At 40.7% G+C, this 14,332-nt stretch overlaps 1 protein-coding gene across 2 annotated transcripts in view; it reads left to right on the top strand.

The window, feature by feature from the left end:
* The window catches only part of SLC26A7 (solute carrier family 26 member 7), a 125,850-nt gene that overhangs the window by 77,032 nt on the left and 34,486 nt on the right, over nt 1-14,332 (top strand). For both annotated transcript variants that reach the window (XM_020813789.3, XM_072999109.2), the window contains 3 exons: nt 9,186-9,338; nt 11,488-11,570; nt 13,635-13,782. In XM_020813789.3, coding sequence (XP_020669448.3) covers nt 9,186-9,338; nt 11,488-11,570; nt 13,635-13,782 — 384 coding nt within the window. The remainder of the gene's footprint in view (nt 1-9,185; nt 9,339-11,487; nt 11,571-13,634; nt 13,783-14,332) is intronic.

The raw sequence follows: 14,332 nt of genomic DNA on the forward strand, positions 1-14,332 counted from the left end.
AATTATGCACTGCTCAGCAAGCACAAATGCATGCAAAAGGTGAAAATTGGCAACTGCTTGTTTTACTCCCCCCCCCCCAAAATTATCTTCAAGATTTAAACTGGTTGCTTAATTTTTTCTCATTTTATGTCCCTTTTGACAAATTCCATCCATTTAAGCCCTGCTACCTCCCTTTTTATCTTTTTGGCTCAAACAGTCTTAGGGTTTCAAAGCACCCTTCAAAACTGTTGAAAAAGTGGAGGAGGAAAGTCATAAGGAAAACAACCTAATAAAACATTTTATTTTATAGAATGAAGTCATAATTCAGTCTGGACAATCAACCTACTCTGAAGGCCCTATGGGATACATATGCATCACAGATACTTCATAAATCACAAATGTCTATGAAATCACAATTTAGTTCAACCAAAACTTCCTTAAATTAAGATTTCCTTTAGTTTTACACTGTCAGAAGCATTTGCCAGTTCTTCTGTAGATTCTGCCTCCTTATTTCCTCTAACCTTGTTTACAATAATACCTCTTTCAAGACATGGTATTCTGCTTTCACTAATGGGCACAAGTGGGAGACCAGAGAAACCTTGGTTGTTCCTGATTAGAGATGGGGTTTTTGATATTCATATATGAATACCCCCGCACAGCCCCCCTGGGACTGGACCATCCACTCACAGGTCCGCCAGGAGCAGTGGCCCCATTCTTCCTTCCAGTCACTTTGGAGCACCTGGTTGGCTAGCCACTCCTGGCAGAAGGAAGGAAGACGAGTCTCCCTGCAAGGCTAATGAGTGGCTAGCCAAATGGGCACTCCAGGGCGATTGGAAGGAAGAGCGGGGCCACCAGTGGCGGTGAACGCATGAGTGTATGGTCTGGCTTCAGAGACTGAACCCTTGTTAACTCCAGCTGTGCGGGGGTATTCGTATACAAATATGAATACATGGATGACCTCTTCATGTAGTCAGTGCAGAGAGAAAGCCAAGAAGTAGGAAAAGAAGGAGGGAGGAGAGGGAGGAGAGAGCCATGAGTGGCAAAGTAGCAGATGGTGTAACTCTGTTTTAGTAACCCCCTTTCAGAATTTGTCGCTCCTATTACACTGCTTTTTCCCCTGAGCTGAAAACTTAATCTTTTATCTGTGATCCATTCCTGTTTCCCAGCCCTCTGGCATCGAAGGATGACAGCTTATTCGTGGTCAACCACATGCTTTGCATGCAGAATTTCTTTGGATAATTTTTAACCTACTTAAAAAGCAACATTTCTCAAAGTGGATGGCAAAAATAAGACTGTAAGAACAACAGTGAACTGGCTGACTGAAACAGAACTTGAATGGAGTAAACTTACAGCAAAAGACCCTAGGTGTGACTCCACCTCCAGAGCTTGGAGAATTTACCGATTTAGACTCTAATGCCAAGAGCATTAGAGTCTAAATAATGCCTCCAGAGCTTGGAAAAGTTACCTATTTAGACTCTAATGCCCAGAATGACCCAGCCAAAGTCCCAGGTTAGAAATCACTCAATCAGTTACTGGGAAAGATCAAAAGTTTCTCCATGCGGTCCGTGACCCCTCTGATGTATGGCAGAAAAACTTTATTTGTGGGTGGCTGTTTTTCTTCTTTAGTTTGGTGTTGTTTTCTTGATTTGATGGCTCTTGTGATTTCATTTTTTGGAGTAGCCATTTGCCTGTAGGGCCCAATTGCTGTGTTTCCCTCAGACAGATATCCCTGCACATTCACCAGTATCAAAATAAAATTCTTCTGTACATGGAATGGCATGATGATGGTATCATCCTGTCTTTTGTCTCAGGCAACAAAATATCTAGGAATAGAGCTACAAAGAGGAGAGAGTTTGAAGGGGAGGCAGAGTGCTTACAGGCTTCCCATTTCCCTAAATTATTTGTGTGGCCAGTGTCCGTGTACATCTAGTGAGGGAAAACAGGCTGTATGATTTCCTCAGGTGATCTTTCCATGATGGCAATGTTCCCACACTTGGCAGAACCAAGTTGTACTACTTCAGGCTGCCTACCTAGTTGCACACAGTTCTCGTCATAGTCTCCCAAGATGCAGCCAATGAAATATTAAAAATTAAACATCCAACTTCCAGCCGTGTTTTTCAGGACAAGGGTGGCTATATGCCACCCGGCAGCTGGAATGCTGGGCTGCAAGTTTTCTAAAAATCAGCACAAGAAGCAGAATATTTGAAAAAATTAAAAATGGCAAAATTAAATGTTCCCTATTGAAGAGCCGGCCTCCTAATTTTTATGAAGGAGTTTCTGAACAAGGCTTTTGACTTAAACTGTTTTTTGTAGAGCAGCTTTATTCCCATTCTGTGTTGCACTTGGCTACCAAATGTTGGAGAGAAGCACTTTTAAACAATATAATGAAGACTGTTTGCCTGTAAAATTTGATTGATTTTAGGGTAGGCCCCAGTGATTAATGTACAGTATTTGCTTTTATACCTGCCCCGTTTGGAAATCCAATCTCAATGCTTTGCCTTAATATTTATATTTGCTGGTATTTTAACTTGCTGAAATATCAGCATGACTGTTCACTGTTGAACTAGCGCTGTGGCGCATATAGTGGCAATCTGACAATCTTTGGGGCTTCGCTGAGTTTCCAGATCTCAACAGCAAATCCTGTGACTATGGAGCCAGACGTTGGGAGTTCAGTTCCCCACTGTGCCTCTTGACAGGGCCTGGACTTGATCATCCTTCCAAAGGGTTCCTTCTGACTCTGCAGTTCTAAGACGATGGTTATTCTTTTGGACCAGCTGTTATCACCACAGAGAAGGAATTAGGAATGTGTGATCCCCCAGATGTTCTTGGAGTACAACTCCCAGTATCCTTCACTACTGCCGATGCTGGCTAGTACTGATGGAAACTGCAGCTGAATGACACTAGGAGACAAACATTCCCTGCCATTACTTGAGAGCAGCAGTTCCCAACCTTAAGTAAACCAGGTGTTCTTGGACTACCGTATTTGCCGGTGTATAAGGCGACTGGGCGTATAAGACCACCCCCCAACATTCCCACTCAGAATGTAGAGTTTGTTATATACTTGCTGTACAAGACTACCCCCTCTTTCGCATGCGTGATTCTGCTTTGGCTGCATCATGGGGAGAGTTCCTTTTGCTTCTTTTGGTTCCTTTCCGGAGAGAGCCAGGGTTTGCTGGAACAGGAGAGAGGCGGCAGCCATTTTGGAGAGGTGGGAGCCATTTTGAGAGGCAGCAGCCATGTGGGTGCATCTCAGAATGGCTGCCGCCTCTCTGCTGTTCCGACAGTCAGCTGTTCGGTGCTAGAGTCAGCCTGTTTCTAGGCTAGGAGCAGGGCTCTACTCAGTTTTACTACCAGGTAAGTGACTTCGCTGGGAGAGAGGAAGGGTTTGCTGGACATGCACCCGGCATACAAGACGACCCCCCCACTTGGAGGCATGCTTCTCAGGGCCAAAAAGTCATCTTGTACGCCGGCAAATACAGTACATCTTTCAAAAAATCCTAGCGACCACAGCTGATTATGAAGGCTTCTGGGAGTTGCAATCCAAGAACATCTGGGTTATCCAAGGTTGAGAACGGCTACTTTAGAGGAAATAGTGTGTGCCACTTGTATGTGAAGAGATCCTTGGCCTCAGAAAAGGCATGAGTATCATGAGATCACAGTACAAATCTTTTAAGTAAATCTTACAGTTCATGTCCCTGTTTTCCAGGAAATATATTTAATTGTTTATATTTATATCTTTTCTCCAATGAAGCCAAGACAGTGTTTGTGACTCCTATGTGCCTCACCTCATCCACACAGCAACGCTGTGAGATAAATTGGGCCAAGAAAGAATGATTAGCCCAAGATCAGCTAACCAAATCTTTGTAAGACAGGTTCTTGAACATAAGTTCTGCTTTAAACGTGTGCCAAAATCTCCTTGGCAGCCTTTTCCTACATACGAAAAGAAAAAAAGTCACCCAATATTTTTGTGTGTCTTGTACTGTATATTGAAATTGCTTCAGGGTACATAAAAATTGGCAATAATTCCTGCAATATCCTCTGATGATCTCAGCATTTAAACCAATGTAAGCAGGGATGTAAATCTTCACTTGTTTCATCCTTACAGGCAACACTGAAAAAATTCAGAACTGTGCCCACGGATGAGTTTATGTGTAATTTTTGCATTTTGAGATTTTCTGTGAAAAATTTTGCATAAAACCCTATATATCAATCAAAAAACTTGCATTTTGTATACATTATGAGGGTTTTGCATTTTGTATAAAATATGAGGATTTTTACATGGAATGCAAGGTTTTTGCACAAAATGCAAAGTTTATTTATTTATTCATTTATTATTTGTTTATTTATTCCATTTATACGTCGCCTATCTGGCCATTGTGACCACTCTAGGCAGCTGCAAATATCACATTTATTTGTTAATTGCTCCTGCCAATGGGCAAAAATGTATTATAGTTAGCTCTCATGCTGAACCAATGTATCTCAATGTGTCAAGACACCCATTTTCTTCAAATATGAGAACATTTTGAGTGTTCGTTCATTTCATCTCTAATTATAAGAGACTTCAGAGTCCTGTTCATTCCTTTTGCTCACCCAGTGCTCTGATACATTAATTGTTGCACTGTTTTAGCATTTGTAATCCAGTTATATCTCCTTATGCTGCCTTGGAGACTATCCAAGTGCTGATATAGTAGGCCTTTGTTGTGAGTCAGCAGGATCCTGCCCTTATTTCTTAAGATTGTTGGGTCACTGAAAGACATCAAGAATGCAACAGCTGTATCGACCATTCAAATTTGCCTGTGGAACCCTCTTCCACTTTCCCCAGAAGATCTGGTAGAGAAGTCTTGTAGAAAGACCAGGGAAGGTGAAAGTTAGGATAGTATATATTTTTTTAAAATTTTTATTTTTAACAAGGGGGTGACAGAAGGAAAAGGGGAATTGAGGTTAAAGGGGAAGAGGAGAAACAATAACATACTAACGTCCATTCTATACCTATTGCCATATCAAGATTCCAAGTTACTCTATTTACTCTTTTCTGTCTTCCAAGTTTAAGTTCTCATTTCAATATATGCTATTCATGCACTGCCTGTTGATTCAGTCCACTTGTAGAATAAGTCCCATCTTTCTGTTGCCTTTTGTAAAGGACAGTCCTTCATCACTTCTGATAAAATGTCCATTTCTGCTGTTTCCCGTATCTTCTCTATGAAATCTTTTTGTTTCGGTACTGTTGGACTTTTCCAATTTTTGGCATAGAGAATTCTGGCTGCAGTAACTATGTATATAACTATATATTCCTTTGACTTATCTATGTTATCAGGTATCATACTCAATAAAAACAGTTCTGGGGTTAATGGCACCTTACAGAGCAATATTTGTTGCAGCATAGCATGTACTCTTTTCCAATACTGTTTCACTACTCTACATGACCACCACATATGATAATAGCTTCCCACTTGTGCTTCACATTTCCAACACAGATCTGATACATCTGTATACATCTTCAACAGTTTTTCTGGAGTCATATGCCACCTATAAAACATCTTGTATATATTCGCCTTAAAATTAACCAATCTTGTAAGCTTTATATTACTTTGCCATATTTTCAACCATTGATCAATATCAATATTATGCCCTATGTTTTGTGCCCACTTAGTCATACATTCTTTAACCATTTCATCTTGCATTTTAATTTCTAACAGATAGTTATACATTTTCTTAACAATTTTGTCTTTTGAACCTAATAAAAGCTTATCAAACATCGTTTGTTCTGAGTAGAAACCTATTTTGCCTTTTGTATATCTAGATTCCAGCTGTGCTCTGGACCACCAGTCTGTATAGATATTCTGTGACTTTAGCTCTTCTTTAGACCTTAATTCACCATCCTTTTTAAATAAATCTTGGTATCTTAAAAGTTTTGCTTTTGTCGTGAGATTAGATTGTGTAAAGACCTCTATAGGTGACACCCACACAGGTGTTTTGTAGTAAATTTGTTCTATAATCTTTCTCCACATTCCCACATTCCATGGCAAATGTGTCAAGCTTCTGTTAAGAAAATGTTGCAAGCTGTTGTCTAAAATTTCTTTGTAGTAATACCACCAAATTAAAAATATAAACAAATCACAGAACGTAGTAGTTACACAGTTTGGAAGGTGAATCCTTTGCTTTTGAAATATCTAGAATGTCATGTGATAATGTATTTTGTGTTATTCACAAACGGTCAAATCATCAGGGTGATAAAGATGAACACTAGCTTTCTTTAGCGTTCATTCTGACATAAATATGACCTACTAAAATGTAAGGGTTACATTTGTAATAGCAAAAATGCTGTATCAATTATTTTCAATTTATGATTTAAAATCCAATGATACTGCCAGGTGCAGTATGATGGAACACTTACTTAGTGCTTTAGATCTTCAGAATAAAAGGAAGGTTCCTGAATAGAAATGGGGGTATTCATATTTGTATACAAATATGAATATCCCTGCACAGGTGGCAATAACAAGGATCCAGCCCATGGGGCTGGACTGTCCACTCACTGATCCGCTGCTGCCGTGGGCTCCACAATCCTTTCAAGGACTCTGGAGCTTGCGATCGGCTCGCCACTCCTGGGAGGAGACAGGTCAACAAGCCTCCCTGCCAGGTCAAAGAGTGGCTCGCCGAGTGTGAGCTCTGGAGTCATTGGAAGGATCGTGGAGCCCGCAGCAGTGGAGGATTGATGAGTGGACAGTCTGGGCCCATGGGGTGAACCATCATTATCGCTACCTGTGTGGGAATATTTGTATTCGTATACAAATACCCCCATCTCTACTCCTGAACATGCCAGATCATATCTGTTGATTGACAAGAAGATGCCATAAAACTTAGAAAATGCCTACCAAAAGGCCTCTAACAATCCTTTTAAAAAAGTAATTGAAAGTAACTAGAAGTGTTACTTAGTACATGAATAAAGTGCTTGCTTTTGAAGTATAACGATGTATCCATGCCACCCAAAATTAACTAGTTAGAATTAACAATGGTACACCTAACTACTAGTTAATTTTGCTTTGCCCTTCATTACTGTAACATTAAGCAGGGCTGAAAGAGGAAAAATACCTCATCAAAGAATTACCATGTAATTTGAATGTTGCAGAACTGCTATTTTACTTGAGTTTCTCCTTCTGGGTTGTTTAGGTAAATATAACAGAGTTCTCCTGTGAGTTGATATGATAACTCAAGTTTCAGATTACAGCAAAATGGTTGATGAGGAAGGTCTGCAGACAGCAGACAACAGCAGAATAGGTGGTGATTAAGATCCACCAAATTACTGTCCTTAAGTCATAAAGTCTAAAAAACTTGGTATCTCTTAAGGAGCTGAAAAATATGGTCTTTTGTCAACAAAAGCCATGTGTTTGAAATAAAACTTGTATGTCTTTTGAGTATGTCATCTTTTCAAAGTTGATGGTGGGACTTTGTCCAACTCTTCTTTGCTTTTGCTTACTGGGCTGCTCTTTGGATCTGCCTTTTGGTACTTCTGAGCTGCTAATGACCATGCTGACATTCTGACATGGCATTCCAAGTTTCTGTCTTTTGCCTCAGTCAATCACAGCTCCTGGTGGGGCACAGAGCCTAAGCCACATGCTTTCAACAACATAGTGTTCTGGGCAGCTATGTCATTCTAGCTGCCAAGCCCTAGGGCCTTTTACTATAACATCTTCATTGTTTGATTATGTAAGGACAACATGTGGGTAGAGGTTGTGGTTTCCTTGCCCACCCACCAAATGTCTGACTCATCTACAAAATGTGCGTTTCTGTGTGTGTGTTTTGCTAGTGTTACACCAAGCATGAGAAAAGATTTATCCCTGTTGTAATGACAAATGCCTCCAAATGAAAAAAAATTCACTCGATTATGCTGACCTTGGCATAGTGGCTGTCTAGATTAGTGGGACCGCTGGGTTTTTGTATAACTACATATTAATCATCTTGCTTTGCGTAGATTAAATTGGAATCTAATTAGATTAAACTAGATTAGAAAACAGTGGGGATGTGTATTTGAAATCCATCGTGAACACATTGACTCTTGAAATTAGAATAGAACTAGTTTCTCTTGAAGGAGGTTCTCTTCAGATTTCTATTCATTGCTGGTATTTTTGGCACAACATTTTAATTATCTCTGTTTCATTTCTCCAGCACTACATACATACATACATACATACATACATACATACATACATACATACATACATACATACATACATACATACATACATACATACATGCATGCATGCATGCATGCATGCATGCATACATGCATACATGCATGCATGCATGCATGCATACATACATACATACATACATACATACATACATACATACATGCACTCATGCACAATAATGTGGATTCTGACTTCTGGTGAGCCTCCTATGGGTTTCTACATATCAAGCTTTCAGAAGTGGCTTACCAGTTCCTCCCGGCAGCATTCAAGGACCGTACAGCTTGGCCAAGACCTCACAGGTAGCAGGAATGGTAACCCCACCAGCCACACACCACCTTGGGTGATCTTGGCTGGCCCTTCTCCCAGGAGGTGTAGTGGCTCTGCAACCAGATGCTCTGATCCACAAAGCTATACCAGCTCTTCACACATACATATGCATACAGCCTCTTTTTTAATCACACAGAAGGAAATGGATCTTCATGAGTTTATGGAATTTAATGTAATCCCCTCCAATGCTCTGTATACCAACTTCCAAGTTAAAAAAAATTCCTTGTGCGTAATCACACTATGAATGGCACCTCCATATATCTGTATTAGAACCTTTTCCTACAAAATGCACACAACTGACAAATGGGAAAATATCAGGTCCTTGATTACACATGTATTGTACCCATGTGTCGCAACTTTCATCTTCAATTCTGTTCCCTTGCCCCATTTCTGTGCCTTTAACAGCAGCTAGTTCTGTAGCCATTGTCAGCTCACAATATTTACATTCTGTCCATCAGAACATGGAACCACACTTAAAAGCAGAGGAGTAGCACAGTTGGGAAAAGGAAGACCTAGACAGTTACTAACCCTAGAACATGAGTTGGTGCCATTCATCCATTATAAACACAGACATATTTTGGCTTGAACCCATATTTCCCACAAATGGGGATCTACCTCTGAGATGTTCTACTGGAAGGGAAAAAAGATTTGTTATTTATGGATGACTTATTTTCTTTGTTTCCCCTATAGATTTATGCCTACATCTTTGAAAATATCAAATCCATTCAGGTGGAGGCCTTGCTATTGTCAGTGCTGAGCATTGCCATCCTCGTCCTTGTTAAAGAGCTGAATGAAAAATATAAAAGAAAAATTAAAGTAGTTCTTCCCATTGATTTGGTATTGGTAAGTAACTATAACATTAAGGATTGTTTTTGCTCCTAGTGTGTCTGTTCCTTCTTTACTGCAGATCAGATCTGTATGGATTTGCCATTATGATAAAGATGGGAATGGTACAGATAAAGCTAGGTGTACTATTTCCCAGCTAATTTTGACAGTAGCATAGTATTGAATAAATACCACACAAAAGGAAACAGTTCTGAGCTTTTGAAAACTTATTTGTGCTTGTTAACTGTAGCTCATTAGCTGCAGCCGGACACTATTATGATTCTTCAGCTGTGGCATCACTATAGCAAAAAATATGGCCTTGACATGAAAAATTTTCTTCCCAGCCTCCAGTAAGACAACCTGCAAATGCCTAGGGTAACCCTGAAAAGTGAGAGGAAGGGAGGGAGGGACAGTGTGTTGCTGCTGGATACAGAGTATCAAGGCCTCACACCAGCAGGCTTATGCATTGCTTGTTGAAACTGTGAAACTACTCAGTTCTTCAGTTTTTGCATGGCTAAGTGGAAATCACAACCATCGCAAGAAACAGACACAGGCTATGCTGCTGAGCCATAGGCCTGGCACAAGTACAGGGAGAAGTGCTGGATCTTCATTCAATGCAATCACAAGAAGGGGAGCAATTCCGTCAGACAGTGTAGAGCAGTGTAGACCCCAATCTCGGGGTCCTCAGATGTTCTTGGACAAAAAAAATATCCCAGAAACCTTTACCATTAGCTGTGCTGGCCAAGATTTCTGGGAGTTTATTTATTTAAAACATTTTAACCCTACCTTTCTCCTTAAAAAGGACCCAAAATGGCTTACATCATTAAAACACAATATTTAAAGCTAAAAATAATATGTATATAATACTTGTTATCGAAGCAACCAACAGGTATTTGACCCAACTCCGGTCCTGGAAGACAGGAGGGCCTGGCGTGCTCTGGTCCACGGGGTCATGAAGAGTCGGACGTGACTAAACGACTAAACAACAACATACAAATACTAAAAAGGATCAAACAAATACTATTCTGAGAAATGGTGAACTGAAGCAATATTAGAAACACATTCAAAGCAGTAAGGCATAACAATCCATTTAAAAATCCCACCCTGTCAGCCAGTCCCCGGGGGAAGGTTTGCCTGAAATAAAGAAGTTCTTTGCCTGCTTATGGAAGGTCAGCAAAGATGAGGCCAGCCTAGTCTCCTGCGGGAGAAGTACCGGAGAAGGCCTGTGTCCCTGCCAAATGCACCTATGAAGGTGGTGGGACAGAGAAAAACCTCTCCTAATGATCTTATCACCTGAGCAAGCTCGTAACTTGCCTGAGATAGCTTGGACCCAAGCTGCTTAGGGGTTTATAGGTTAGAACCAGCACTTCAAAATTTAGTTCAAGAGCATCTGGGGACCCAAGGTTGGGAACCACTAGGCTATACTGTAGGAAAATTGGAGGGAAAGGATTATGGTGATTACCATCCACCTCCTTTCCCCAGTTTTGATCTACTCATGTTGCAGGTGAATGCTGGTGTAAACTATCTGAAGGAAGTGCTAATCAGAGAATAAGCAGATGTAATAGGACATTCAACAAGTAGTGCCATCTTTCTAACTTACCACATGATGATCTCCATTCCTTATTTAAAAATTTCAAGTACAATGCCTGTTGTGTTCGCCCTTGTGCTCCTGGCCTGACCCTCCAAACACAGAGCACATGAAGGCAAACTAATCTCATTTTTTACACTGCTGCCACCAGGTGATCATTAATCACCATTACTTCAGGAAGATGAAGATTCAGGCCCACACTTCAAAGTCTTTTAAATATAACTTGTGTTTATTGATTACAGAAATTGATAGTGATTCATGAATATCTTCTTTAGGTAAATTTATTATTAATAACAATCTTTCATTTGATAATACACTCCTAACTCTAATCACTCCTCAGACTTCCCTAAACTCCACACTCTGTCCCCCTTCTCCACTCTCCCGCTCTACTCATACTCTCTCTCTGACCGACTCTCTCTCAGGCTCCGCCTCTTATCACATCTCTCTCGGCTCTGCCTCTCAGCAACATGAATATGCATTAACAATTAACATAGCAAACACGAACCATTGACATAATAAAGGGGAACTCTACAATGTCAAATTCAGGTCACTGAATTTTTCTTGATGCTTGTTCACCAGATAATTGCTACTTCTGTTGCCAGCTATTCTGCTGATATGGAGCACAATTATCGTCTAGAAGTTGTGGGACATATTCCTGAAGGGTATGTGTGAGAATATTTATACGTATGTGTATGTGTGTTATTTTAGTACCTTCAATATGTTTTTCAATAATACTATCCAAACATTGAAAACGTCGTTATATTGCCCTGTCCTAAACAACATCATGGGTTTTTATTTTAAAAAGAAAAACAAAATGAAATTCTGTTTTGCAGGGACTGAATCTCTTTTGAAGATAAGGTTTAGCACATTGGATAACTTTTGTAACCTTCACACTAAAACATGGGGTAGAGTCACTGCAACTGCAAAATCAGGGTCCCCTTGCCTCCTCTCTTTGTTGGAGGTGTAGTCCTTCGGGCATGCCATATATATAGCCCAATGGGCAGCAAGATTATGCCTCCCAAGATGCTCTGGGGCAGGGTCTTTTATGTATAGGAACTAGGCCCAGAACAGTCTAGAACAGGGATGGCGAACCTTTTTGAGCCCGAGTGCCCAAACTGCAACACAAAACCAACTTAGTCGCTTCAAAGTGCCAACACTGCAATTAAACCTGAATACTGAGGTTTTAGTTTAGAAAAAGCAATGGCCCCTGCATTGCAAGGGTTAAATGTCCCCCCCCTAGGGGTGGTATTAACAAAGAAATGCTTACTGGTCCTCCAATTCCCCCATTGGGCTAGAGTGGTAATAGACACCAGTGCACCCCTCCACTGGACCACTGGACCAGCAGAGGGGAATGCCCAGATCCAGGATTGGAGGACAGGTAATTATTTCTCAACGGTGACTTATGGCTCGCATGCCCACAGAGAGCGCTTTGCATGCCAGCTGTGGCATGCGTGCCATAGATTCACCATCACTGATTTAGAAGAGGTGACTGAAATGTCACATGAAAGTGTGTAAGTGTGTCTGTGGGCAGAAACTTCCAGAATTCTGCCTGAGGAATTATTGGAAAATTCTGAGCATCAGAGTCCAGAAAAAAAACAATGGCACACCCTTATCCCTCTATCTGTTGACGGATGATAGGATGCCCAGCTTTTTCCGAGGCCTTCACAACAATGAAATAGGCTAGATGACATTTAGAGTGCAAGAGATCGAAGTCTTAATATAGTTGGTCACAGGAGAGCACACTCTTATGTTACCATGTGGCACAATGGTTAGGCATAAGACAAAAAAGGGAGGGGAAAAAGACAAAACACTGTAGTACATTAAAGATTAGCAGTTTGACTTTGTTGTGAGCTTTCATGGATCAAAATCCATTTAGCTTACACCAAAATGAAACTATTAAGTCTTTAAAGTGCTGCAGGCTAACACAGCTGCTTCTTTGGAAATTTGTGGGCATCAGAATATGCCCACAGGTTCTTCTTGCAAGTCTTTGCTAAATTGAAGTTCCTCATTTTGTCCAAGCCAGGAACTGTAATTAACAAGACTTGGAAGAAGGCAGGATCTTAAACTGACACTTCTAGATGAAATGAAGTATGATTAATTGAAAGGCTTTCTGTATTACTGTGGCAGGAAGGAATGATGCACAGACAGATCACAGAGGCAAAAGGCTTTTGCATGCCTTGGGTTTTTTTAAAAACCAGCTTATTTTAATCTGAACATGATCGTTATGTGACAGCAAACTGATTCCCTGTGAGGGTACATACAGTATTAATATTCACAGAATATTTTAGATGCTATCCATATTTGTTGAAATATGTTTTTAGTTATATGCATCCTACAGTACCTGTATAAAAACAAATCCCAATAAAGTAAAAACAAAGCTAAAACAAAAACAAAAATTGGAGCTAGGTCAAATTTTCCAAGAGAAAAGTTCCCAGTTACAGAACCAGCACTAAGAAGGATTCGTCCCTGGTACCCAACAAACCTTAAAGATCTTAGTAACATGTGAATGAACAGGCTTTTGTATCTTAAGTACTGCAAATGTTATAAACAATGTGACTGAGAGTTTGTGTTGTCGTTCTGTTTCGTTATAGATAGCTCTAACAACATTTTTAACTATATGCACTGCCCCTAGTTTTCTATGTCTGGATGCTATTTTTCTCATTCCATTTCTATATTTTAATACACAACACTTTCCGCCGCATAAGATTGTCCTTATTATTTCACAGCATTCCACCACCACAGTCTCCGCCCATGGATATCCTCTCAGAAGTAGTCACAGAAGCATTTGGAGTGGCTTTAGTTGGTTACGTTGCATCACTAGCCCTTGCCCAGGCCTCAGCTAAGAAGTTCAACTACTCTGTGGATGACAACCAGGTATAGTTCTATATTATTTCTGACAGTGCCAGCCCACTTATTTATTAATTGCATTTATATCCTGCCCTCTTCTCTAATGAGCAGCCCACATGGTTCTCCTTGTCCCTCCTTTAGCTTTACAACAACCTTGTGTTGTAAGGTAAAGGTAAAGGTTCCCCTTGACATTTTTAGTCCAGTTGTGTCCGACTCTAGGGGGCGCTGCTCATCCCATTTTTCAAGCCGTAGAGCCAGCACTTGTCCAAAGACAGTTTCCGTTGTCACCTGGCCAGCGTGAGTAGGGAACGCCGTTTTACCTTCCCACTGAGGTGGTACCTATTTATCTACTCGCATTTACATACTTTTGAACGGCTAGGTTGGCGAGGAGCTGGGACAAAGTGACGGGAGCTCACTCCGTCGCATAGATTCGATCTTACATCTGCTGGTCTTCTGACAGTGCAGCACACAAAGGCTTCTGCGGTTTAGCCCACAGCGCCACCACGACCACTCGTGTTGTAGAGAATGATATTATAACTCATTTGTCAATAGCCAGACTGCCTGGAGAGTTCTCAGA

Source organism: Pogona vitticeps, chromosome 4 (genome assembly GCF_051106095.1).
Source record: "Pogona vitticeps strain Pit_001003342236 chromosome 4, PviZW2.1, whole genome shotgun sequence".
Classification (NCBI taxonomy): domain Eukaryota; kingdom Metazoa; phylum Chordata; class Lepidosauria; order Squamata; family Agamidae; genus Pogona; species Pogona vitticeps.